Source organism: Porites lutea, chromosome 13, assembly GCF_958299795.1.
Source record: "Porites lutea chromosome 13, jaPorLute2.1, whole genome shotgun sequence".
NCBI classification, from domain to species: domain Eukaryota; kingdom Metazoa; phylum Cnidaria; class Anthozoa; order Scleractinia; family Poritidae; genus Porites; species Porites lutea.
In genome coordinates this window covers 19,036,120-19,060,018 of record NC_133213.1, presented here as the reverse complement: position 1 = coordinate 19,060,018, position 23,899 = coordinate 19,036,120, and the positions used below count along the sequence as shown (strand labels likewise).

The following is a 23,899-nucleotide window of genomic DNA, read 5'->3' as shown; positions in this document are numbered from 1 at the left end:
GTTGTAATGCTGCGTGTGACACTGGGTCGGTGTTGTGTCCTTGCGTTGAATTCCTAAGGACAATATTTAAGTTCAGACCAATTGGTCAATAATTCACGATTTTTAGCAAAATGGTCACGTGACATATCACGTGACGGATTAACACAACCTTTATACTTTAAAATTTTAAGGACGACGATTTCTTTATGTGCACCAAATTTTGATTGAGTACATCATCTATACCGAAGTTATCATTTTCCACAGGTAAACCCCTTAGTCCCAGGCCTTAAACTACGTGAGTACAATTCGTTGCCACTGTTGCAGGGAGACGTCGTGAAACGTCCAAAGTTCAAGTTTCACGAAAGACGTGAGCACGAGAGAACAATTTGATGTTCTTTTTCTGAACTCAGATACAGCCTTTCAGAATTCTACTCCAGAAAAATTTGCCAATATTTGATAAACTGAACGAGACAAATTATGAGCGAAGAAGTTTGAAGCAGCAGGAATTCACTTTTGTGTCACATTTGCTCTATCGCCGTCGTCGTTGATGCTGAAGCTCCTTCCTACAAACAACTGCTAGAATTATGAGACAGCTGAGGCCGTTTCACACACGTTCAGTTTATCGTGATTTGAACAATATACACACCCAACATTTCTTTTCAGGAGCTGCGTGAGTGCACCGCTGATATGGACGCAAACACGTGGAACAGTTACCACATCATTAGTAATAGGGCGCGGTCCATTTGTTACGCCACCAGACAGCAACAATTTAGACTCAAGACAGAGTTCACTGTCAATAAACTGGCAAATCAGGCGGAGAATCAGATGCATCTCATGAACCACTTACAGGTCAGCTTGTTTGAAACTGTTAATGATTGTTGTGAGTAGTATGGTTAGGAACAAATAATCCTCTTTCGGAAAAATCTCCTAAGCTTGCGATAGAACCCAAGAAAGACCTTCTTATCGTAACAACTATACTTGTTCGCTTGCTTCTGAAGAAGCAGGCAGGGTACCTTCACGTGAAGCCCGCGAGCATCAGGTTTTTCATGCGTTTTAGGATTTGTAAACCGATGATTTTGAACAAATTCTATGCTTAAAACATAACTGCACGAGTTTTCTTTTTTAAAACAGGATGGTCAAAGAAGGCTGACAGAAGTCGCTGAGGATACAGTGATAAGAGTTACCGCTGGCCAAGAACGTCTCGTTAGGCAACAGCAGCAGCTGCATTCTAACTACGAAGATGTCCAGCGGTCGATCTCCTTTAGTCTAAGAGGAAACGTGAGGGCATTAAATCACGAAAAAACGTTAATAGATAATGGCCGCAGACAGCTGAAGGAGATGGCCAAAACGGTTAAAGAAAAGCTTGGTAAGGATATGTATAATGTCGGAAGGTTTAGCTACCATCTGTATCAAAAACGAAAAATCTGAATAAATCCCCTCAAATCCAACCGATCGGAACACACCAACGTGCGTCGGTTGCCTGCCACGGATGCGTCACGAGGTGCTCGTGATTGGTTGGTTTAATAACAAATTGGTGGTCTGTTATATCTTTTTCCCCTAGTCAGTCGCAGTTTTGAGTTATCATTCTGCTTACTGTCAATCTAACTTAAGATAATCTTTTCAATCCACAGAAAATGCCACCTTGGAAATTAAGAAACAAGACGTCGACAGAAAAGTAAGCCATCGCAAAATCCTTGAAGATCTGAACAGGATTCGCAGTAAAGCAGATGAAGTGTGGAATAAAATTGGTAAGAAATTTAACCTAAAAAATTGGTCATTTTGAGGTAGGACTGTGTTTTAAACCCAAATTCTTAGCCAGTTTCTGCGCAACCTCGTAACAGCCAAGAAACGATGGCGTCCCCAAAACATTCCCATGGTTCAATTCGACCCAACAACGAACTTGTCTTGCGTGTAACCTCGCAACCCTGGGGGGGGGGGGGGGATACTCCCTGTGCTGCTTCGTTCCTGGGCGCCGCCTCAACTGTTGAGTAGAAAACGCGACTACGCTTGATCAAGGAGTATCATGCAGTGGAACATGAGAGCGTTCGGCGTTGGCGCAAAGGTGTGCACCTTTCTCATGATCCCCTGCCCAGAACCAAAGTCGCCCCAGGCGTTCTCGATTGTGAATCCGCTAGAACGCGCCTGGGTACAAGGCAGCTCGCTGTGTTAGCCAGCGCGGGGAGGCTCTGTCCGAAAGCGGTACCTTTTTCAGGCTTCGGATATATAACAGCATATATAACAGCATATGTCAGAATATTTATTACCATCTACATAACATCCGGCGTATTAGAAAGTATTTATCATATGATAATAGGAAGTCCATTGTACAGGCTATTATAATGTCGCGATTAGACTATTGTAACGGTCTATTATATGGTACGCCCGCTGTTCATCTTGGTAAGCTGCAACGCCTGCAGAACGCGGCAGCTCGGCTGGTATGTACTATATCTAGGTATGATCCTATCACACCATCCCTGATCAACCTGCACTGGCTTCCGGTTACCCACAGAATAGAATTCAAGATAGCAATGCTAGTTCACAAATGTATCTACGGCGTCGCACCACAATATCTTTTAGACTTGATAAAAATCAAAGAGAGCTCGCGGTATCAGTTGAGATCATACCGGGGCATACTCCTAATGGACAATACCTATAGAACAAAAAAGACACTCGGGGATAGGGCGTTTGAAAATGCTGCGCCCAAAGTATGGAATCGACTCCCTCTAGAAATTAGACAATGTCAATCATTGAACATTTTTAAAGTTTTACTAAAGACACATCTTTTTAAATTAGCTTTTTATTAGTTCTGTTATTAACTCATATTTTACTTTTATTGTTTTCCGAAAATTGTAAATTATTATTATTATTATCATTATTTGGACTAGCCATTTATTACTTTAAGATTTTAGTGTTGTAATGCGCACTCGATCATATCTTTATCGCATGCTAGACTGCGCAATATAAGAAATAAACATTATTATTTTATTATTATTATTATTAAGAGCAGAGAAAAGGGATTTGTGAGTTGAAATATTTGGAAAAGAAAAGAAAATTGGTAATTTGGGTATTTAAAATGGCCTATCTAAAGTATTTCTAACCGAGGTACCTTATGATTGTATCAATTTCATTTTTTAAAGGCCCCATTAAGTGGCAAGAAGACTTGCTGTAGTGGGTATGTGAAAGGCGTATCATTTTTCAATAGAGGTATAAGAAAGGGCTACATATTCAAGGGCAAGACGTTGGACCTCGAGGCGGAGCGCTCCCACATAAAAAAACGTTGCTGGGTAGAAATAGCCCCCCCCCCGTGCTTCAAAATGGCTGATAGCTAAAGTTAAAACACTCTTTACCACTCATGTCGATGAACTACGTGGACACCGATTTCTCACTGAATATCTTTCTTTTTAGACCATAGTACTCTGCAGATGATGTCGTATCACAGCGAAACGACACAACATTACAACGAGACAATGGAAAACTTGAAAATCATCAATGAAACTATTGTCTACTTACTCAAGGTATTTTGGGGTCTGAAATTTTACGAGTGCCTTTTGAATTGCTTGCACTACTGACAATTAAAAATGGAATAAATTCTTTTATCAGGTAACGAATCAAATGCAGGAAAAGATCGACGACAGACTTTCGTGGTTGACACAACACCTAGGAGGGACTGGGGACAAACTAGCGATTATCACCACGTGCCTGTTGCATGCGGGGTATTTCCTTTTAGCGACCCTTTGCATTTTGTTCCTGAATGCTCCTCTTTTCACGAGACTTGTTCTTCTCATACTGGTGCCTATCAACGCCTGGAGCGAAATAAAATTTCGTTCCAGTTTATCGTACGGTTCGCTTTCGTGTCTTCTTACATTGGCATTAATTGGTAAGTACTTTTTCGTTCCATCAGTATTGTCAGTCAAGCTGTCCAAGGAATTTTTCATGTCTTCGAATTCCCGCTCTTTTGAGGGTACGCGGCGTCAGGGTTGCGGTGATATCCAATTTTCTCCGCCAATCAGGACCGGGACTCCCATTTACCGCGTTTGGCCTTAATTGAGAAACCTTATTCGTTTAAAACGTTACATCACTTTGCAGTGTCCTACTAACGCTAATGTAACTGCAAATTGGTTTTTCTATTTAGGAAACTGGTTGTTCTTTTACATCAGGAGGAAATATTCTAAGTTCCACGAAAACCTTCTTTGTGCACCCAAGTCTTCACCTCTTGCGTTGAACGTAGAGTCTTTTGTCAGCCGATGGTCACGTGACAAGACTCCAAGTAACAAAGGGAGTGAATCGGATATAACAAGTACGTTTTACTGTTTCCTTACGCTCTTGCACACATTCCTTTCATTGCACTCGCGTCCGTGTTCAAACACAAACGCGCGCACTACGTTCGAGTCTTAAGTTCGTTCGAGTCTACATTATGGACATTTTTTTCAGTTTAAACCATTTTTTTAAATTAACGAAACGTATCATTTTTTCTCAGTTTAAAATCTCGCTCTTTCCTTTTATCATTAATTATCGTGTAATTCGGTACCTTTTGGAACCCCCCTTGCATAATAAACACTTCATGACTGGTCCCTCAGGAAACACTTAATATTGTTTCCCGAGAATCTCAATGTTTCCCGAGGCGGAGCTGAGAGAAACATTGAGATTCGAACAAAATTTACTGTTTCCTGAGGGACCAGTCTTTAAGTGATTCGTTATATGGCTGGAAATTCATTAAACCTCGCTGTAACAGCGGTGGTCGGTCAACATTCGCGGCTAACAGTGCACTGTTACCCTCTGACGTCATAGATTTTGCAATGTTGCCCGCTCAGAGTTTTTGGTGGCGAACAGTTTCATTGTTAGATGTCATGTGACCTCGAAGGAACCAATGAGAGCGCGCGCTGAGGGAAAAAATTTCCAGCTATATAACAATCCATGTTATAACATCCAATGGATTGAACACCATGCTAGTAATGCGCGACAATTCACTTTCATTTCTTTTTGTTTAGGTATTTTGGAAGACTCGGCCATCCCGACATCTTATGTTGGTCCTGTAGGAGATACCAAACGCCAGTTAGATCTTTCGATCCCAGAAGCGACCTCGACCCCAAGCAAGGTCAGCACACCGCGCAGGCGCTGTGGCGCTCTCACACGGACAGGATCCGCCTGTAAAAATGTTATAGCAAAGGGCAGTTTAAAATGCCGTAGGCATTCCAGGATGGAATCAAGCTTTATCCCGGATGAATGCTAGCAACTGGAAAGACGGCAAAGCAACAGTTGCAAAAATATTGTATAAAGTTCAGAGTTATGGAAAAACATTTTACGAAATATTTAGTTTTAATTCTTGAAAAAGCGTTGAATATTTATGCAGAAATGTAACTATAGATCAGAGAATGACTATTTTAAAGTCGAGCAATTCACGTCACGCTCATTCAAGGTGCGCTCGATATTTCATACTTCGTCTTGGACACAACATAACAATGTTCCTGTATCAAAAAGTATGGAAACGGTTCAGGAAAATCGCTCTACACAAAACACAACTTGCGCATTGTTCTCCAATAAGACTGGACATTTTCATCGAAGGACATTTTCACATCAGTCTACAGAGTATTAGTACTGCTTCTCTCTGATTTGCGCCCATTTAAGTTCCTTGCGTTCCGGAACAAGCAAACATTTCAAAATCAGAAAAATCAACTTGCAACTTAACAAGAAGAAAACTAAGTAAAAACAAAAACCTTTTGTCGCAAGAGTACTACGAATCAAACCGTGATTTCCTTGCGAGGATCGCGCGACTTGATCTTAGCCCACGCAGTTTTAATATATTTTATAACGACATTATAACCCTGTAAGTTTATCTCGTATTTTTAATAAAGCATTGCATATAAAATCCTTCTAAACTATGTTATGTTCCATTTGAGTTATCTTGTTTCATTATCCCCGAAAAACTCCTGGGGGGGGGGGGGGGAGGGGAAAGGATAGTTGAGTTCTTATCATTTCTAAAGTCCCGTGCAAAGAGACTCAACATTGTTGGTTGTTAAAGCCCCGTGCAAACGGACGCAACAATGTTGGCCAACAACTCCCAAAATTGTTGGATGTTACATGTTGCATCCGTTTGCACACCCCGTTGCATGTTGTTGGATGTTGCTGCGTGTTATTGCGCAAAGTTTGAAACCGGTCAAACTTTTCAGCCAACAACTCCCAACATTTCTTTTGTTCCGTGATCGCCGAAGCGTAGCGCAACAATGTTGGATCCGTTTGCACAGCTCTTCCAACATTGTTGGGGCCACGCACGCTCATTACGCATGTTTTACAAAGACTTATGGGTTGTATCCTTCCCACGATGCACTGGTTGCGTCCGTTTGCACACCACTGCCAACACGCACGCAACAACTCCCAACATTGTTGGCGCAACAATGTTGGGAGTTGTTGCGTCCGTTTACACGCAGCCTTACATCTTGCGTCCGTTTGCACACCTTGTTGCATGTTGTTGTGTGTTGTTGCGCAAAATTTGAAACCGGTCAAACTTTTGAGCCAACAACTCCCAACATTTCTTTTGTTCTGTGATCGACGAAGCGTAGCGCAACAATGTTGAAGTCTTACGGGTTGTATCTTTCCGACGATATTGCAGGTGCGTCAACATTGTTGGGAGTTGTTGCATCCGTTTGCACACCACTACCAACACGGACACAACAACTCCCAACATTGTTGGCCCAACAATAGGTTGGGAGTTAATGCGTCGGCTTGCACGTAGCCTTTAAGGGTTGTCACGCAATCTTCCACCACGTAAAGATTACGTGACGAACAAAAAACGTTTGCGCAAGAGACTAAAACAAATGCACAGCTACCATGGGTATCAGAGCTGTTGTTTTCGCGTGCGGCGGGATACTTCGGTGTCGGCCGCAGGCCCACCGATCTTCGGCAAAACCGGAAGTCTCTGACACCCATGGTAATGCAATGACCCAATTGACTATTTTCCAATTCCCCATAATACACTCTGTTTGCCCCCCAAATTTTGCATAAACCATTGTTTTTAAATGCTCTTGGGAAAATGCAATACTCCCAGGAGCATTTAAAAACAATGGTTTATGCAAAATTTGGGGGGCAAACAGAGTGTATTATGGGGAATTGGAAAATAGAGAATGCACAGCCTAACACACCTCAGGATCAGAAAATAGCAAGCTTGTGGTATAAAAGGCATTATCACAGCACTATGTCCCCAATCCCTTTAGTACAGTGAAATCTTCAAGCTGAACTGTGTAAGTATCAAATTATCCAGCCTGCAAAACTTGCGGTTTTATAACAAAAGCTCGAAGGTGTGCACATTGACCGCAGCCGCCATCTTGGAATCACTCGCTGGTCCCAACTCTTTGTTGGTTGCATTGGTACCCTTTGCTATCATCATTCGCACTGCAAAACACTGAAAATACGCCTGCATTGCACGCTATAAATTGTTAAAGAAATGCATTTTATTTGTTATTGAGATAGAAATATTGTTCATAACATTGTTACAATTGAAGAATGTAAAAATTGTTGTTAACTACCTAGTGCGATAATAATTAGTATCACTCGACCTCTCACTTATATACTTAAATTACGCAGTTATTTATTTTATACTATTTTTTCAATACAAATCAACCCTCGAAGCCATTCCAGGAAAAAATGTACCTAAACATAAACCTACTACAAATTCACGCTACAAATATATAATTTAACTTCATAAAACTTTTCACACAGTTTTGTTCCCAAACAGCTAGGCGCTCATGTGAAAGTCAAACGAAATAGAATTCTAAAGCCGGAACCCAACAACTAACGCCTTAGAAAAATTAAGGTGAATAAATGGCACGTAGAGTGGTTTTCAATTTGCTCTAAGGTACGGAAAAACGGGCAACAAAAAACATGCAACTTGTCTTATTGCGCTTTTTGCCACCCACATCAAACCTGTCTTGCAGCAAATCAGGTTGCTACTAGGTTAAAAACGCGGATGGTAAAACGTGTAACATCGCTTTTCGACTCGTTTAGCTGCAATACTGCAAAACAAGTTTACGTTTTTGCATTGTTGCCCGTTTTACCGAAGCTTTAGTTATCTATTGTTGTGATTGACAGAAAAAAGCCCACTCGTGCCACTTTATCCGCAAACCGATCAGAGGTCAAACAAAACCAATCATGACCTGCTTCCTGCTTTCATTGGCTACACAAAATTTCTCCCTTGGCCGTATCATGTTAGGCATATTCACACTATGCCGCATGGCTCTTGCGTCAGCACGAAAACCATACAGAATAGACATTGTGTTTACACACAAGAATGGTGATTGCGGCGCGATTTCTATAACGGAGCGAAGCTGCACCGCGCCGATCTCAAAAATGGAGCCTCACATATCGGATAAGTTCTGTGCCACACTTTGGTGCAATGTGAACAGGTATTCGCACTGTAGCGGAAGTGAATAAGTAGGAGCGAGGAGGACTGGTACCCACGGAGACGGAAGTAAATTTTCAGGAGCGATGACTGGGATTTAGTTCACCAGACCCTCTCAGCCAACCGCTCGAGCACGATGTTTGAATGAATGTGTATAAAAGACTTGTTCCATTTCTGTGCCGCTGCTGTTTATACTATACTATACCGGATTTCGGTGATCTGCTTCCTGACATTAGCTTCTGGAAGAGGACCGCACTTGGTTGGGCTGCCTTTGGTAAAGTGGGTAACATCATGAGAGGCCGCAAGGGAAGCAGGAACATAAAGAGGAAGATACACGACGAGTACATTCTACCAGTAATGACATATGGCTGCGAGACATGGGCGCTGAACAACGCTATGATGGAAAAGCTTGCGGTCGCACAGCGCAAGATGGAACGCATAATGCCAAGCATTACCCTTCGAGATCGAAAGCGAAAAACCTGGACCCGACAAGAAACAAGCGTAAGCGATACCACCAACACTATCAGGAAAGCAAAGCATAGATGGGCAGGTCACATCGCACGGCTATTTGATAACCGTTGGACCATCAGAGCAACAGGGTGAACCCCAAGATTTTGGACCAGAAAACAGGGTCGTCCAAAACCAAGGTGAAGAGACGATCTCACCAGACAGTTTGGACTCGTATGGTGAAGATTAGCCAAGCACAGACACCTGTGGGATCAATCCAAGGAGGGGTTCCTCCGCCAAGAGTGAATACAAACCCTGATGATGATGATGATGATGACGACGATAATGATGATACCGGATAGCATTTCGTGTCGACACAAAAACCTATCCGGTATAAAATGAAAACAGCCTTTGTGTCAAGGGGATTTTCTGATTTTCTTGGTTAAAAATATGGTACGATTGCCTTACAGTAGCGTTCTGGTACATGAACTGACTAGTTTCCAAGCATAAGAAGATTCATCAGGGTCCTTGCTACTTTGAAAGAACAAACTCTAAGAGTTTTTGAGGGAACAAATATCAAAATTCCAAAATTTTTCTCCTAATGAAAAATTCAACAGCTTATTAAATATTTAACCAATACAATTAAATTTCATCGGCTCTCCAGATACAGGAAGAAATAAATATTTCTTTTTTTCGCATTGCTGAATAAAATTTTGAAGTCTTAATAAAATGAGAAAACACTTGCCTTAATTTACGTTTTTGAATAAAATTTAACAGAATGGCATTTGAATGGGAAAAATCTTAAAGACAATTTTCTGTAGCTAAGTTTTAGGCCACGACCACACGAATCCGGACTTTTTAGAAACCGTATATATTATTTACACGGGTTCGTGTTGACGGAGCCTTAGATATCACCCTGTAGAGCCGTTTCAAAAAGATGCAGTTTCGATGAGCGGATTCACTGGCCAGAGATAAGCAACAACGACAGCGACGGTTACACAAACGTCAACTGTAAAGCGAATTCGCGCTGCCTCAAACTTTATCACTATTATTCAAACTAGTTTAATTCGTCAACTGCGGGCAAATTTTTTGGAGTTGATTCTAAAGGAATGTCACGTCAAAGTTCAGGAAAAGAAAAAGAAAGTTACTGTCACGTGTTCCCGTCCTCGACAAAACGAGAAATTCGCATGACTTTCACGTTGTAGTCGTGCAACAACGGCTAAGAAATGTACAAAAAAGCGTGATGCACGTGCAAAGTTGTTGTTTTGCTTTTATAAACCTATTGCTTTTTTGCTGTCCTCGTTGCCGTCGCAGTCGTCGTTGCTTAAGCCCCCTGACTGGTTTCGTGTGGACGGAAAGTCGATTCGTATACGGGAACCGAGTTTTTTTTCCGACAGCAGACCAGGAAAATATACTTGTTGCGAACGGGATTATGGGTTACCGTTCATGGAAGCGGCAAGCGGAAAATCATTAGCTGTAGCTCTAGTGAGTTCACCTTGAAGATAAAAAGCATCTTCACAGTTTCTTGCAAACACCACAACGCAAGCCTTGTGATGGAATTCTACCGATCGCTCTCCATCCGCTAAGAGAATTACTCTTCCCTTCGCTTGACGATTAAGACGGTCAATGGCTTCGAGTAGAAGTTTGATGTTTGTGGACAAAACGTTGGTGACGTACGAGATAGGATAGCCCAGCGCCGCCATATGAGGAGCGATCAACAAAAGATTTGTCGAGGACGAAATTTTAAGATTCACATCAATAACAAAACAACCTTCATCGTTGACTAACATTTCGACACCCGTGAATCCAAAATAGCCGTTCCGATGAAGGTATTGCGTGACGGGTGACACCACGTCACGCAACTGTTCTTTAAGCTCCGTCTGCTCGTTCCAATTTACGTCGGGCTTTGGGACGAAACCCGAAGGTCGCTTGGCAAACGGCATGTTTGACTTACATTTCACTCCCAGCCAGTGAATTTGACCATCTTGAAACAAATACAATTGAACGATTAAACACTTGGAGATATTCTCTATTACCTCCGTCACGACAAGTTCCGCATCACAGAAGTGCCTATTGAGCTCATCAAAAGCCTTTTTTGCTTCATTCTCTGTTCTCACGAGAAACGTTCCACGCTTTGCTTTTCCTTGAGTTGCTTTTATCATACAAGGGAGGGTGTAGTTATCACGTGACATGTATCGGGGGCACGGTGCTCCCATTTCAGGGATTCGCGCCTTGGAGCTGAGCTTGTAGTGAATGTCGGGATGGACGGCATGCTTTTTGGCGGGAAAACTTTGAAACGGAAAGTTCACAATTAAAGGTTTGTCCCCAGTGTCTTCTTGGTTGAAAATTCTTATGTCGGGCGTAGGAAAAAACGGAAGCCACTTTGACCAATGCTAGAAAAAGAAAAAGCAGAAAGAGATAAAGATAAGCAGACTTACAGGGAAGCACCTTTCCCAGTCCCAGAAGGCGACCTTCTCCCCTCGCCCCCTCCCCCATCGTTTTCTGTTTCGACCTGTCTTCAGCATTCGCGCCGCTCTAAATCTTACTTTGGGAACCACAAAAGAAAAAATACACACTCAAAACAAAAACCTGCCAGCTACGCAGGCTTAAAGTCCACAAAAGCCTTCACCTCCAGTCCGCCATGTTGGTGTTTCAAAATAATAAAACGGACACCAAGATGGCGAATGAGACATCTTGTGAAAATTCTCGATCGACAGCCTATTTTACAGTTACAGGTGCAAACGAGGCTGGAATTGACCTTGTTTTGATAAGACCCTTCCTGCTTTATTATGTAAATCATGATGATGTTATGCTAACTACCGTATTTATTTGATTAACCGCCCTGGGCGCTTATTAAATTTTTGGACCTTGAAAGTGGGCGCTTATTCGAGGCTGGGCGCTTATTAAATTTTCACCATTTTCAGCAAGTGAAGTATGTTTATTTTGCAACAAAACAATAAATGTTAATAACAAAACACGAAGAAGTAACAAACCAAGGTTTCTGTAAAATACTCTGAAGAAAACTCCGTCCTCGGGGAAGTCTCTTATTGGAATTTACGCACTCAAGTGGGTGGGGTGGGGGTGAGGGCTTATTTGAGTTTGATTGGGAGGAGGAGGGGGTGGGTGCTTATTACTTTTTCTGCCTTTAAGATGGGCGCTTATTCGAGGTGGGCGCTAATTCGAGGTCGGGCACTTATTCGAATAAATACGGTATTATTTTTTTAGCAAAATTTCCATAAGAAAAAAAAAAAAGAGGTTTGTATCAAAACAAGGTCAACCTCAGCCTCACGTTCACTCAAAGGCTAGGATATTACGCCCACAACTGTAAAAATGGTCTATTTGCATAGCTGCTGGAAACGCGAGTGAAAACGCTCTAAAGAATCGATATGAAAAAAGTCCGCTGGAACTTTTTGTTTTTCATCTCAAAACAACAACAAATTCCAGCGGGTAAATTAACTATAAAACCACGGCTAAACGCAAATGTCCAAAAAGGGAACATGCGCAAAAATCTGGCTCTTGGTTGGAGAATGTAAATTGACACCACGTGATTACGACCACGTGATTTTTGAATTGTCCTCTATTTTCTTCCTGTTTGTGGGAAAATGAAAAAGTGAGCTTCCGTTGAACTAATCGCAACAAGGTAACGTAAAGCCTCACGTATTCTTATAACTATTCACCACATAAATTGTCAAGAAAATTTACATGTGCTAAAGTGATCTCCAACACATAGTTACCTACAAAGCAGATCATTTGAACAGTCCTTCTGAACAGTAAATTAAAAGTGTGTGAACACACAAATGAACAACGAAAGTCAAACAAAGGGGTCAGTTTTAAGGCAGCTATAACACAAATTTTTTCACCAGGTGTAAGAATCCCTAAAGAATGTGCTCTAGCTGTGTCGGAGAGAATAATTGACGACGAAGAGAGTGATTTGCAAACCTTCCTGAATAACACAACTATATTTAAACTGATCCAACGCGGTAAACATACATAAAACGATCAGCGAGACGAAAGCATAAATCCTCAGTAAAAAATGACATGCACATTTTCATGACGTGTTCTTGACGTAACAATTTTGACACATGACTGCTGACCGGAAAATCTTAGTACATCGAATCATAATAACAACAACAACTAATCGCACAGAAAAGTATCTAAATGTCCATTCTGCTTTCCAAACTATTGGACACTAGCCTTTGAGCGTGATTAGTTTTTGATCACCAGACATGAGACTAAATTGTGCCTAAGGCCCTGTTTATTTATAAGCACAAAAGTTACCCTTGGTAAAAGTATCACTTGCCTACCTAAACTACCCTGGGTGAGCCAATTTTTTAACACTTCATTACAAAACATGGGAAACCGTTTAGATAAAGTTGGCTCAGCTACAAGCGTGAACCGCCTTTTTTGATGGTAGGGTCACCCTCCTAGGCAAGGCCAACTTTTCTCCATATAAACACTTTTGCTCAGTCAATAACACAATCACAGCATTTGATGGCCCTGTTTTAGACAGTCGCAGCATGCATCAGAGCTGCTGGCTCAGGCAAATGGGTTATCTTAATTCTCAAAACACACTAAAGTTGACTCGCCTGGGAGGGCGACCCTTCTTTCATTCCTGAACAACTTTCCTTTATGACACAGTCTGACAATAGGACGCTACTTTCCGATCCAAGAGTGGTTATAGAAGGCAAGAGGTCTCAAGAAACTTGGAATTTTTGTCCAGGCACCCCTCTTAGCCTGCATAGCCGGCAGGATGCAGGCAATAGCTTTTATTTTTGGCAGTAGTGGAGCCTCGTGGAATTTTCCCTTGGGGCTTCTCAATTTCGAAAATCCCTCGTGGCCTCATCACTCACTTTGTGTGGCTACTCCGCCACCAAGAAAGTATTCCAGGCACAAAAATCACGTCAGCTAACTCGGTAGGATAATCAATAATGTTTTTATGTAATTAACAAATTAAAGCTCACCTCTCTTATAAGTGGGTTTATGTCTCGAGTAACCAAAATGGGGAACTTGCTTCCTGCCACAGGGCAGGCTCTCATGGCCTTTAGGTGCCTGCTGTCACTTGTGATATCTGGTGAGTAGTCATGAATAACATATTTCTTGTCATTGATGAAGGTTGCTTTGCGGTTGAATGTCGATGGTCTCTCAGTGAAGATGTATGCTTGAGGTAAATCTTGGGACAGTAGCCAGCTAAGGGTGACAACATTGTTGTTTGTCATCGCTGGCCATGAAAAAGTTGCAAATTAAGGCTGAAAAGCAAAAAGGAAAATAGAGTAAAGGTAAACATAAAAATCTGAGCTTCAAAATGCATGTCTCTTAAAACTGCCAAAAAAATAGAAATAAATTGGAGTTCTCATACACATTTGTAAAGTTTAAAGAGATACTGTGGAACATCAATGTGTGACCGCCTCTCATGAGCCGCCAACTCCTATAACTAACCACCAACCCCCAAAAACAAAATTGTCCCAGTCAAATCTTAATTAGAACCTCGCATAAATGACCACCTCTTGTAAAAAACCACCTCTCATCAGCAATCATGCACAACCACTTTTTGTGCTGATGGTTTATAATTTTCAATTGTTTTTAACCTACGTACCCCAGCATGAAAATCAAACTGATATTCCATATTATTATATAAACACCAATGAAATATATAGCTGATTCAATAACGGTTGCTTTGGGTATTGGAAAGCTATTGTTTGGTGCTCACTCAAGTAAATCATTGCATTTTTCCATATGCCCAGAAGACCGATTACCAAAGCAACCTGTTTTGATTTAGCTGTACACCAGGTGAGCTTTCGCACAAAAACGTGTTATCTTTACATGTAAAAATTTCATCATGTGAAAAGATCACCATTGCTATTGCTACATAATAAATCACACCTTTCACAGCAAAAGCTATTAAAGTAAAATGGTTTGGTATTTCATTGGTGTTTATATAATAAATAGAACATTACATGAGTACGTGGAGATGCAAAATTTCTGTTCTCATGTTGAAAAATATTTCAAGAGTGAGCGCATGTAGCCATGTAACATCCTCTATTTACTCAATATATTCCTATTCCAGAATAACGTCAGTTGAGCACACCCACATTATTTTCCCAAGAATCCCAGATGCTATTTTAAGGTTTTAGAGAATGCAAGATTTTAAACTGAAAATTATAAAGATATAAAAAATTATAGATGATGTGGTTCAATCACAGGAAATTCAAAAGAAAAAAGAAATTAAAAACCTTAAGTGTAAGGAGGAATCATCAAGAATTTTTCAGCCTTTCTCAAGCCATAGAAATTTCTAGGGAATAGATGTTCTTTTGAACAGAATGTTACTCAGTCCTTTGGGGTCCCTGTGTAGATGATAGAGTAAGCTGTAAATTGGGATTGGAGATTGTTTTGAAAGGACCTAAAAATACTTATTTTCATATTAAATTTGAAATATGCAATTAATAACAGGTGCCTTTAAAAACAATCTGTTATCTTTAACCACCCACTGAAGCCACATGACCATGACATTCATCTCAAGTAACCAATAGCAGCACTATGAACTAGAAGTTCCTATTTAGATTGAGAGGCAATACAAACAATCAATCTACAGTGAAGAATAATTTTGACAATTTTTATAAATGACCAATATTTTCCTTGAATTTTCGATCATCCGGTGGGAAAGAACTGCTCAGACGTGCTTTTACGGGCTTTCACTACCGTTTCATTAGAATTGTTACACTTGGGATTTCTCAGGGGGAACAAAATGGGATAAACTTGTGTTGATTTATTAAAAACAACACCCACTGAGGAAAATATAAACTAGAACATACTGCATGTCTAGCTTTGATAATTCCAGTTTTTGTATGATTTAGAAGGGGGTTAAGGGGTCACTAGAGAGGAAATTTTGAAACAGGCTTGCTGGTTACAAACATCTTGTTCTAAATATACAAGTGTTTTTTTTTTTTTACAGCGAAACGTCATTTCTTGTCTCGGCTGACATCAACGTCACGCAACCGACATTGTAATCTCGATGAGCGGAATTAATGCAGTATTCGAGAAAATTCCCCTCTTATCACAATTTACTTGTTACGTGCTTAAAGTAACTACTTATGGCAACTGCTGCAAGTTCACGAAAAATTAAATCATAAATAAACATTGTGTGATGTGTGTTTACTGCCCAACGTAAACAGTGGTTCAGTTTAGTCTTCATGATCACTCACTTAAGAGGATAATGATCTGTAAACGTAAGGTCGAACATTGGGTCCAAACGAAACTGGTTAATAACAAAAAAAAACACGGGACTGAACTGTATTTCAATAAATTATTAGAAGGATTTGTAGTGTTTCAAAATAAAGAATCGATTGTGCATATAAAATACAACGAACCGACGAGCGGAGTAAAACGTGCCCTTATTTGTTAACTCACTTCTTAAAAAGAATTACTTGACCTGTTGCAAATTTATAGCAACTGTATTTGGTTTTCCGATCGTGCTGGATCACGTACGAAAAGTGCAACTAAGACACCTAAAATGCAAGGATATTAACGAACGGCCAGCCCGCAAATTATTAAAGCTTATAGAAGCAGAATTTTGATAAGTCTTTTGTTGAGCACATGGATTCGTCCAAAGGTTGTATGGTGAACTTGTTGAAACCATCGACTGCATCGTGGATCAGAGGACTTTCGGACCTTCCTTGACCCGGTGATCAAAGCTTCGAAATGATATTATAAGGATCGAGGTTCGATCGAACTTTTGTTCGGTGTTTCGACAGTCTGGATTCGCATATTAGTGACCGATCTTCAGTTTAAATATTAAAGAATATATTGGCTTTACTTACAAATCGAGTGTCCTATGCCTTGTTTACTACAGTCCTTCGTCAAGATTTTAACCGCTCTGTTTCATGTTTGCATGCTATCGGACGAAAACAACCCCTCGCTCGTCGAACGACGTGTGACGAAATCGGTATGTGCTAAACGCGTGCGTGAAGTCAAGTGTTCGTGCGTTACAAAACGACTCCTAGCACCCGGAAGAGTGGATAGGGGGGTGTCTCTCGTTGAAAGGGACGGGGGGACGAAAATGCTCGTGGGAAGATTAAAACGAAAAACTCCTGAAGGATACCAATATGGATAAAAAGAGAAGAATTAACAGCAAGCTGGTCGTCCTCCAGGCAAAGTAACCTCGTTCCCAGGTTCTTTCTACTACCCATCCTAACTGTTTTGTATTTTGGGGCCGTAGATCTAGGTCTTATAGATCCGATATACTGTACACACGAAGAACTCGTTCCTCTGATGATCACAATGAGGTAAACCCATACCGTAAACTTGTGCTCTTTAGTCCCCCCTCTCCGCCCCAGTTATAGTCCAATCTAGCTGTAAACAACAACCGAAAAACGTCCACTTATAAGCCCCCCGTACATAAGACCCCGGGGGACTTCCATATAAATTTGACGGGGATGCTCGTTGGAAAATTGAAATTAACCCCAAAGCGAGACGACGAGCATCCCCGTCAATTTGTTTACGGGAGACTCCTCCCCCCCGGTATAAGACCCTGTAAGCTCCAATTATAAACCCCCCTCAGAATTCGATTTATCATAACGTTTTGGATCTTCATTAAAAACCAGCAAATGCAAGTCGTATTTTGATCAGCACTGCTACAGCTCCGGTTTCGACGTGCTTTATCTATGCCGGTTATAGTTCCCCTTGGGGTATTAGCTCCTCCGTTTTACATAAATCCCTCTTGTAACCACGAGTAATATAAGTCCAGGGCTTCAGTAAGCAGTCCAGTGGCAGACGTAAAAACATTCCTCCAAAATTTAAAAATACATTGACAGTCATAAAGAGCACGTTTTTAGTGATTAATTGTTTTTGTAAATTGTAGCTGTCTTTGCATGTTTTGTTTTGCCGAGAAAATATGAAGTCGGCAAATACAATATCATTTCTCAACTAGAAGCATGCAGCGGAAGTAGTTTTGATTCGCTGATATGCAAATGTCAATCAAGCATTATCCCTGGAAAGCGAATTTATATTCGCGGTCTTAGTTTGAACCGGCGAATATGAATTCAGAAAGTCCTTCGCTGGGCCGAAAAATTGTTTATGCGGATAGAAGAAACGAAGAATGTGTTGATAGAGATATTTCTCTCGTCACATACAATATCCTTGCCGACTTTTATCTTCAGCCAGCTAGAACAAAGGGAAATTATAAAAGATGCTCTAAGGAATACGCTGCACGCCATCAAGACAAAGACTGTCTTCGACACAAATTACTTTTCACGGAGGTAAGGGCAATTTTGTTAAAGCTAAAGGGAAGTTGTTCTGCTTTCGTACTGAAAAAAGTATCATTAAGACAGAGTCTATCTCCCAGCGCAGAGAAACGCTTTTGCTTGCTTTGGCAGTTATAGTGATAAGTTGCAGGATTGCAGAAAAAATTCAGTGCTTCAAAGAAGAAGGCAAATAGCAAAAGCACCGTTTTGTTATTCTTTTGATGATATATATGATTAATAATAGCCTGTAGTGCAGGCGTATTTTGGGCGGGCGAAGGCTTGTTTATGTTCGTATTGTTGTCGCCATCTTTGATTTTATGACAGAGGAAGATTGGGGAGAGCAGAACTACTTTTCTTCTTGCCATTTTTTTTCGCCCGTTTGGACTTGCCCTTTCCCCCACTATCTGCCCCTGGGTCTCCGAGGATGCGCTGACCAGCGTTTTGACACAAAAAGTCAAATGCCTGACTGGGCGAGCCTCATTTTGGGTCATATTCCCCACTGTACAGAACAAAACCTGGGGGAGGGGGGTGGTGGTGGGGGAGGGGCAGTTTTGGTATGGACTGGTACATGACTATGAGTTCAACCAAGAGCCTCCTAGTTCAACCACTCACAGTACTGAAAGAGTTGATGTAAAAATTTCTCAATTTAGTTCCAGTGGCTGGACGCTGATATTGTATGTTTACAAGAAGTTGACCCTCCCTACTTCAATGACATACTGAAGGGAGAAATGTCTTTGCTTGGATATCAAGGACTGTTCGCACAAAAGGACAAAAGTACAGGTCGGCTGGAAGGCATAGCACTGTTTTATAAACATGAAAAGTTTGATCTTCAAGAAGCCAGGAAAATGATCATCAATGAAATTGCCGATGAAATCATGCCCCAAGCTGAATGCAGGGAATTTGGAGAAGTTGTGATACTTGCAACTTTAAGAGACAAGATCACAAGGACACTTCTGGTCATAGGTATTGAAAAATTCCATTTTTTAAAAAAATTTTGGACGTATAATCATTCAATTTCTCACACATATTAGTCCCAAGAGGGTCAAATCCAATGAAATCTCCACAGAAAATTGACAAACAAGCAGAGGATTATTGACTCAATTGTTTTCTCCATTATCATGGGATACTGATGAACCAAACGTTAAGCTGCCCGTAAGGCTCGTATGTTTGCAGTAACACTTTCTAGATTACCCAGTAAAAAGCCCTAAACAAAACAAAATTTTATTCGCACTTATCTATGTACTGCTAGAAATAAGAGAACAGGCCTTTTGAAAACAATTTTCAAACTGAACTTAAGGTTTGACAGGTTTTCTGGGGGATGGGGGTTGGGGTTGGTACTCGACCAAGACGCCACTTCCACATTTCCCATAATGCACCTCATTTGCCCCTCAAAATTTTGCATAACCTTTGTTTTTCATTTCTCTTTTGTATTATAGCCATCCCAAGAGAAATTGAAAACAATTATGCAAAATTTTGCCGGGGGGTGGGGTGGGTGGGCAAATGAGATGCATTATGGGAAATGTGGAAGTGGAAGTGTTGAGGACGAAAAGTTCCTAAAATACATTACCCTTTTTTAGAGCTACTCTCTCAATTTTATTAGCCTGTCTAGGACGCTGTCTTGTTTTAAAGCCATATATTGGCATTCCGAAAGAACAAATTCACATTATAGTCATTGCATTTGTATACTTGGAGTACAAACAAAATTTATAAGCAAATCAAATCAGTTGTGAGGGCAATACCATGTTGACAGACTCATGGCAAAATTATATACCCTGCTAAGGACAAAGAGGTCAAAAACCATACCCTGTCCAGTGGCACACCGCGGTAGGGAGGGAGTTCACCCTCCAGGTTTGAAACTATTCAAGAAGCATCAACATATTTTGACATACCATGGCAGATAAGCATTACAGCCAATAGATCATTTTCACATTACATCACGGCAGCCATATTTGTGTACAAAAAAATGAATCGGCGACCATGTTTGTGTACAATTCCTGTGGGAATTGAACTCTTTTTACATGTTAAAACTTTCTTTTATTCCAAGCAATTTGCAAAGCTGCTGACCACGTGACTGAAAATGATCTGTATTACAATGAAATGGTGCACTTCAATTTTAAGAGAATGAAGATTTTAGATGCTTTTTTAGCCATTACAGAAGACCCAGGTTTGTTTGTTTGTTTTTTTGTGGGGGAGAGCATGCCTCCCAATTCCTTCGCTGTTAAAATTGTACAACGGTCTCCTGGATCAGGAGTTCCTGTCTGGGCCTCTTTTCTGTGTACGCTGAGGCTCCTCTTCGCATTGTCCATGGCGCACTTTCTTTCCCCCTCTACCCAGCCTTTTAGCGGCACAAAAGGTCTGTGAGGTGGAGAGAACCTGGGCTCACATTTCTATGCGCCATTCTAAACATGCATGTAAATCCCAGGCGCCAGCCGTAAATGACAGCCAGTCTATACAGCGTTTTCACTCATCTGGTCAGCATCTATGTAAATCTATTGGAACAAACAAAAGTCTTTACATAAGAAAAAAGTTCAACTCCCACTGGATTGGTTTGGAACACCAACATGGCTGCCGTTTCATTGTTTCGGAACACCAATATGGCCGCCGTGACATCATGTGAAAACACTCTATGGTTACTGTTCAGTAATTTTGACAGTTTAATCCAAGATGTCCCCAGTGTTTAAAAACCTCCTTTTTTTTTCGTTTTCTTTTCTTGTAAGGTAATACTCATATCTTATGGGGAGATCTGATGAAGCCTGTCACACAAGCCTGTGAAATTGCACTTGTCACGTAAGCTCTCAGTGACAAGGTAGCATCGTTGAAGCTTCAAGGAGAGTCTGTTGCACATATACTCTATGCGGAGACTTTAACATCGACCCGCCATATCCCGCATATGAACTACTGAACAGAGGCAAGCTAGATGAAGAGCATTTCAGCAAACTTCAGACCGTTGATTATTTAAAATTCCCTAAAGATTTCATCAAACCACAACAGGTACAATTACTACAAGTTTTAACATTTAAGAATAGTGCACTTTTATGTGACCATGTACGTCAAATCGAGGGCTAACTACGACGTCAAAATTCATTCTCTTTCTAAACTTGAATAGGGTTCTTAGAAATTCAACTCCCGGAGGGTTCCCCTGTAGTGTGTTGGAATAATCGCGATAAAGACCGAAAGTTTTAAAGCGACGTTTTCGCTGCCGTCGCGTCATTGGATCGTCCCTAATGTTTCCCGAATCCCGCATCATAAAATGACCAAATCCCGTATCCCGGTTATATTTCTTAATCCTTTAAGTCCCAATAGTGACTACCGTCAATTTTCTCCTAACAATATCCATACAATGTCAAGAGATTAGGTTATGAGAATTAATAAAATGATCACCTAAGGGAAAATGCCTTGATCTTTTGTCAAATTCTCTCAACTCATTCATGAAGGAAATGTATGGAGATCAGTTTGGAGAATTTGTATGTGTATATTGGGGCTCAAAGGGTTAATCCTGTCGCACGCCCTCTCCCCAAGTCTTGCGATTCAAAATTGGTCAATCCCGTTTCAGTAAGGGAGTAACCCTCGGGGGGTGGGGGAGGGGGCGCTTAGTACGAGAGTTCTACGCACCGAGTTATGGGCTCCTGACTGGCGTGAGGCCATGATAAAGATCTTGTTTCTTTTCAAGTACTTTTCGTTTAGTTTGAAAGATCAATATTTTAAGGAATGACACACCTAAACACAAGTAAAGCTAAAAAACGATCTAAGTAAAAAAAAATAGATATCCAGTGGCTGCGGAGGAAAAAAGAAATTTGGACGTATAATCGTCCATTATAACTTATTTCTGGGGTCACTCTTTTAGTTGGTTAAACTTGTTACTAACTCTGTGAAGAAAAGGTTGATTAATGCTCGTTTCGTCGATTTTTTGGCAAATACAGGTTATGGCTGAACAGTTGACACTCTTAGACAGTCTCAAAGAGCATATTTATAACCCTCTGACAGATCTCCAAAGTGCTTACAAGGTCGTCATGGTAAGTTGTAGCGTCGTTCTTCACCGTTTCTTAGGTGGTGCTGTGTTCTATCTCTCATGGGGGGAGGGGAGGGGAGGTTTACGGCCGGGCCCGCAGTAATTGGCTTTACGCTGTTGCGGTTACCCTGCTAATAATTGGCGAATCTGAATAATATAGAATAAAACGGGGCAACCTGCTGATTCGAGAAATCTTGGTTATCACGTGACAGAAAAAAGTACCTTCTTCTGTCTGCACCGCCATAAACCGCGTTTTTCAAAGAGACAGCAAATAGAAGACAACAACAAAACGAATTTTTTCGAAAAATCTGACGCGTATTTTTTTGTTTAGGGTTCTGAACCCGAGTGTACAAGTTATGAAGATGATGGTAGTTTAACTTGGGCTACGGATTATATTTGGTTTGATTCGAAAACTTTAATGCCGACTGCTGCTTTAGAAACCATTCCTGGGTCTAAAGTTGCAGATTATGGTGGCTTTCCAAGCGAATTCTATCCATCGGACCACGTTTCCTTGAAAGCCCATTTTAAATTTGTTGATAAAGTGCTCTGAACTTGCCAGAAAACAATTCAGTTTTACCGTATGTAATAATTCAGAGCTGTGGAATTTTATCTATACAGTAATATCATGCCATGTAAGGTACTTATAGACAAGAATAGGAAAATCTCGAAACGACAGCTTAGCATCTTGCGCGAAAAAAATGACGAATTGGAATCAGGGTCGATAAATCTTTTCGGAGGACGCAAAGTAAGCACTGAAGCACACGTACCAACTCGGTGGTATGGCCAATACCGTACGCCCGCGCGAAGAGGCAGCGTAGCTGAGTGGTGTGTAGAGCGGTAGAATTGCAAACGCCTCGAGTTCAATCGCCACCCTAACCACTAGCTAGATTTGTTCTCGGTAGACTAGTCCCGAGTTGAACCCCCCGGTCACGCTTGTAAATAGCCAGGTGGTTTGCAACCGGCCAGTTGGGATTCTTAAACCAAGCTTAAACTTATTATGTTTATTTTTAAATGTTTGTTTCTGTTCTTATTTGTGGGCCACAATATCAAAAGATGTCTTGGTTACCCGTAATGGTGCTACCCCTATAAAGTCAATTTTTTCTCGTCCTAAATTTCCAACGGTTGTTGTAAAGCGCAGGAAAAATTCAACCAATCGAAGCCAAAAACGGGAAATTTTTAACCAAAACTTCGCTCCGCGAACTCGGAACCAAGCTCGGAGGAAGTTTGCAACTGAACATGCATTTAGCCAGCCTGAATTTTATCCGATTACTTCGAGTCGTTATTACTCCCTCAGTAACGACGTTTAATAACGACTCGAAGTAAGCAGGTGAAATTCAGGCTAGCATTTAGCTTCTCAGTGATTTTGCTTTACTCCGTCTTTGCAGAATTCATAAATTTTGCTTGATGGACTTCAGTTGAATGGGCGGCTGAACTCCCCATATTGAAAACGAACGCTAAACTAGGTAGTAATGTTCAAGCAAAGTTTAAACGACACGGCGGTAGTGAAAAGGTCGCTACTAAAAATGAATTCGCGTTGTTTTTAATTCTTCGTTGTGATTACTCCATCTCACTTTTTTAAGGCTCTGCAGGAGCTATCAGTTAAAGTATGAACAACAACGTCACAGAACTGGAACAAGTCGTTCAATCACACCGAACATCGTGCCCGAGCGGTTGGCCGAGAGTTTGGTACTCTCAATCCCAATCCTCACTCCTAAATATTTACTTTCGTCTCAGTGGATTCCAGTCCTCTTTCCTACTTATTCACTTTCGCTACGGTCCGAGTATAGTATGATAGTGCCTATTCATGCTACACTAAAGCGTAGCACAGAACTTATC

The 23,899-nt window shown here is 41.0% G+C and overlaps 2 protein-coding genes and 1 pseudogene across 2 annotated transcripts in view; 2 read left to right on the top strand and 1 right to left on the bottom strand.

The window, feature by feature from the left end:
- LOC140923222 (protein brambleberry-like) overlaps positions 1 to 5,543 on the top strand; it is a 7,010-nt gene extending 1,467 nt beyond the window's left edge. The window contains exons 3-9 of the mRNA XM_073373304.1: positions 643 to 828; positions 1,111 to 1,345; positions 1,611 to 1,727; positions 3,385 to 3,494; positions 3,580 to 3,856; positions 4,112 to 4,276; positions 4,968 to 5,543. Coding sequence (XP_073229405.1) covers positions 643 to 828; positions 1,111 to 1,345; positions 1,611 to 1,727; positions 3,385 to 3,494; positions 3,580 to 3,856; positions 4,112 to 4,276; positions 4,968 to 5,209 — 1,332 coding nt within the window. The 3' untranslated portion in view covers positions 5,210 to 5,543. The remainder of the gene's footprint in view (positions 1 to 642; positions 829 to 1,110; positions 1,346 to 1,610; positions 1,728 to 3,384; positions 3,495 to 3,579; positions 3,857 to 4,111; positions 4,277 to 4,967) is intronic.
- Positions 5,544 to 10,104: 4,561 nt separating this feature from the next.
- On the bottom strand, positions 10,105 to 16,783 carry LOC140923357 (uncharacterized). Its single transcript, XM_073373449.1, has 3 exons — positions 16,633 to 16,783; positions 13,780 to 14,064; positions 10,105 to 11,211 (listed from the first exon to the last, which is right to left on the bottom strand). Exons 2-3 carry the CDS (start codon positions 14,032 to 14,034, stop codon positions 10,249 to 10,251), a joined length of 1,218 nt encoding a protein of 405 aa, XP_073229550.1. The 5' UTR covers positions 14,035 to 14,064; positions 16,633 to 16,783; the 3' UTR covers positions 10,105 to 10,248.
- Positions 16,784 to 17,811: 1,028 nt separating this feature from the next.
- On the top strand, positions 17,812 to 22,625 carry LOC140923176 (uncharacterized; annotated as a pseudogene).
- Positions 22,626 to 23,899: the final 1,274 nt, after the last annotated feature.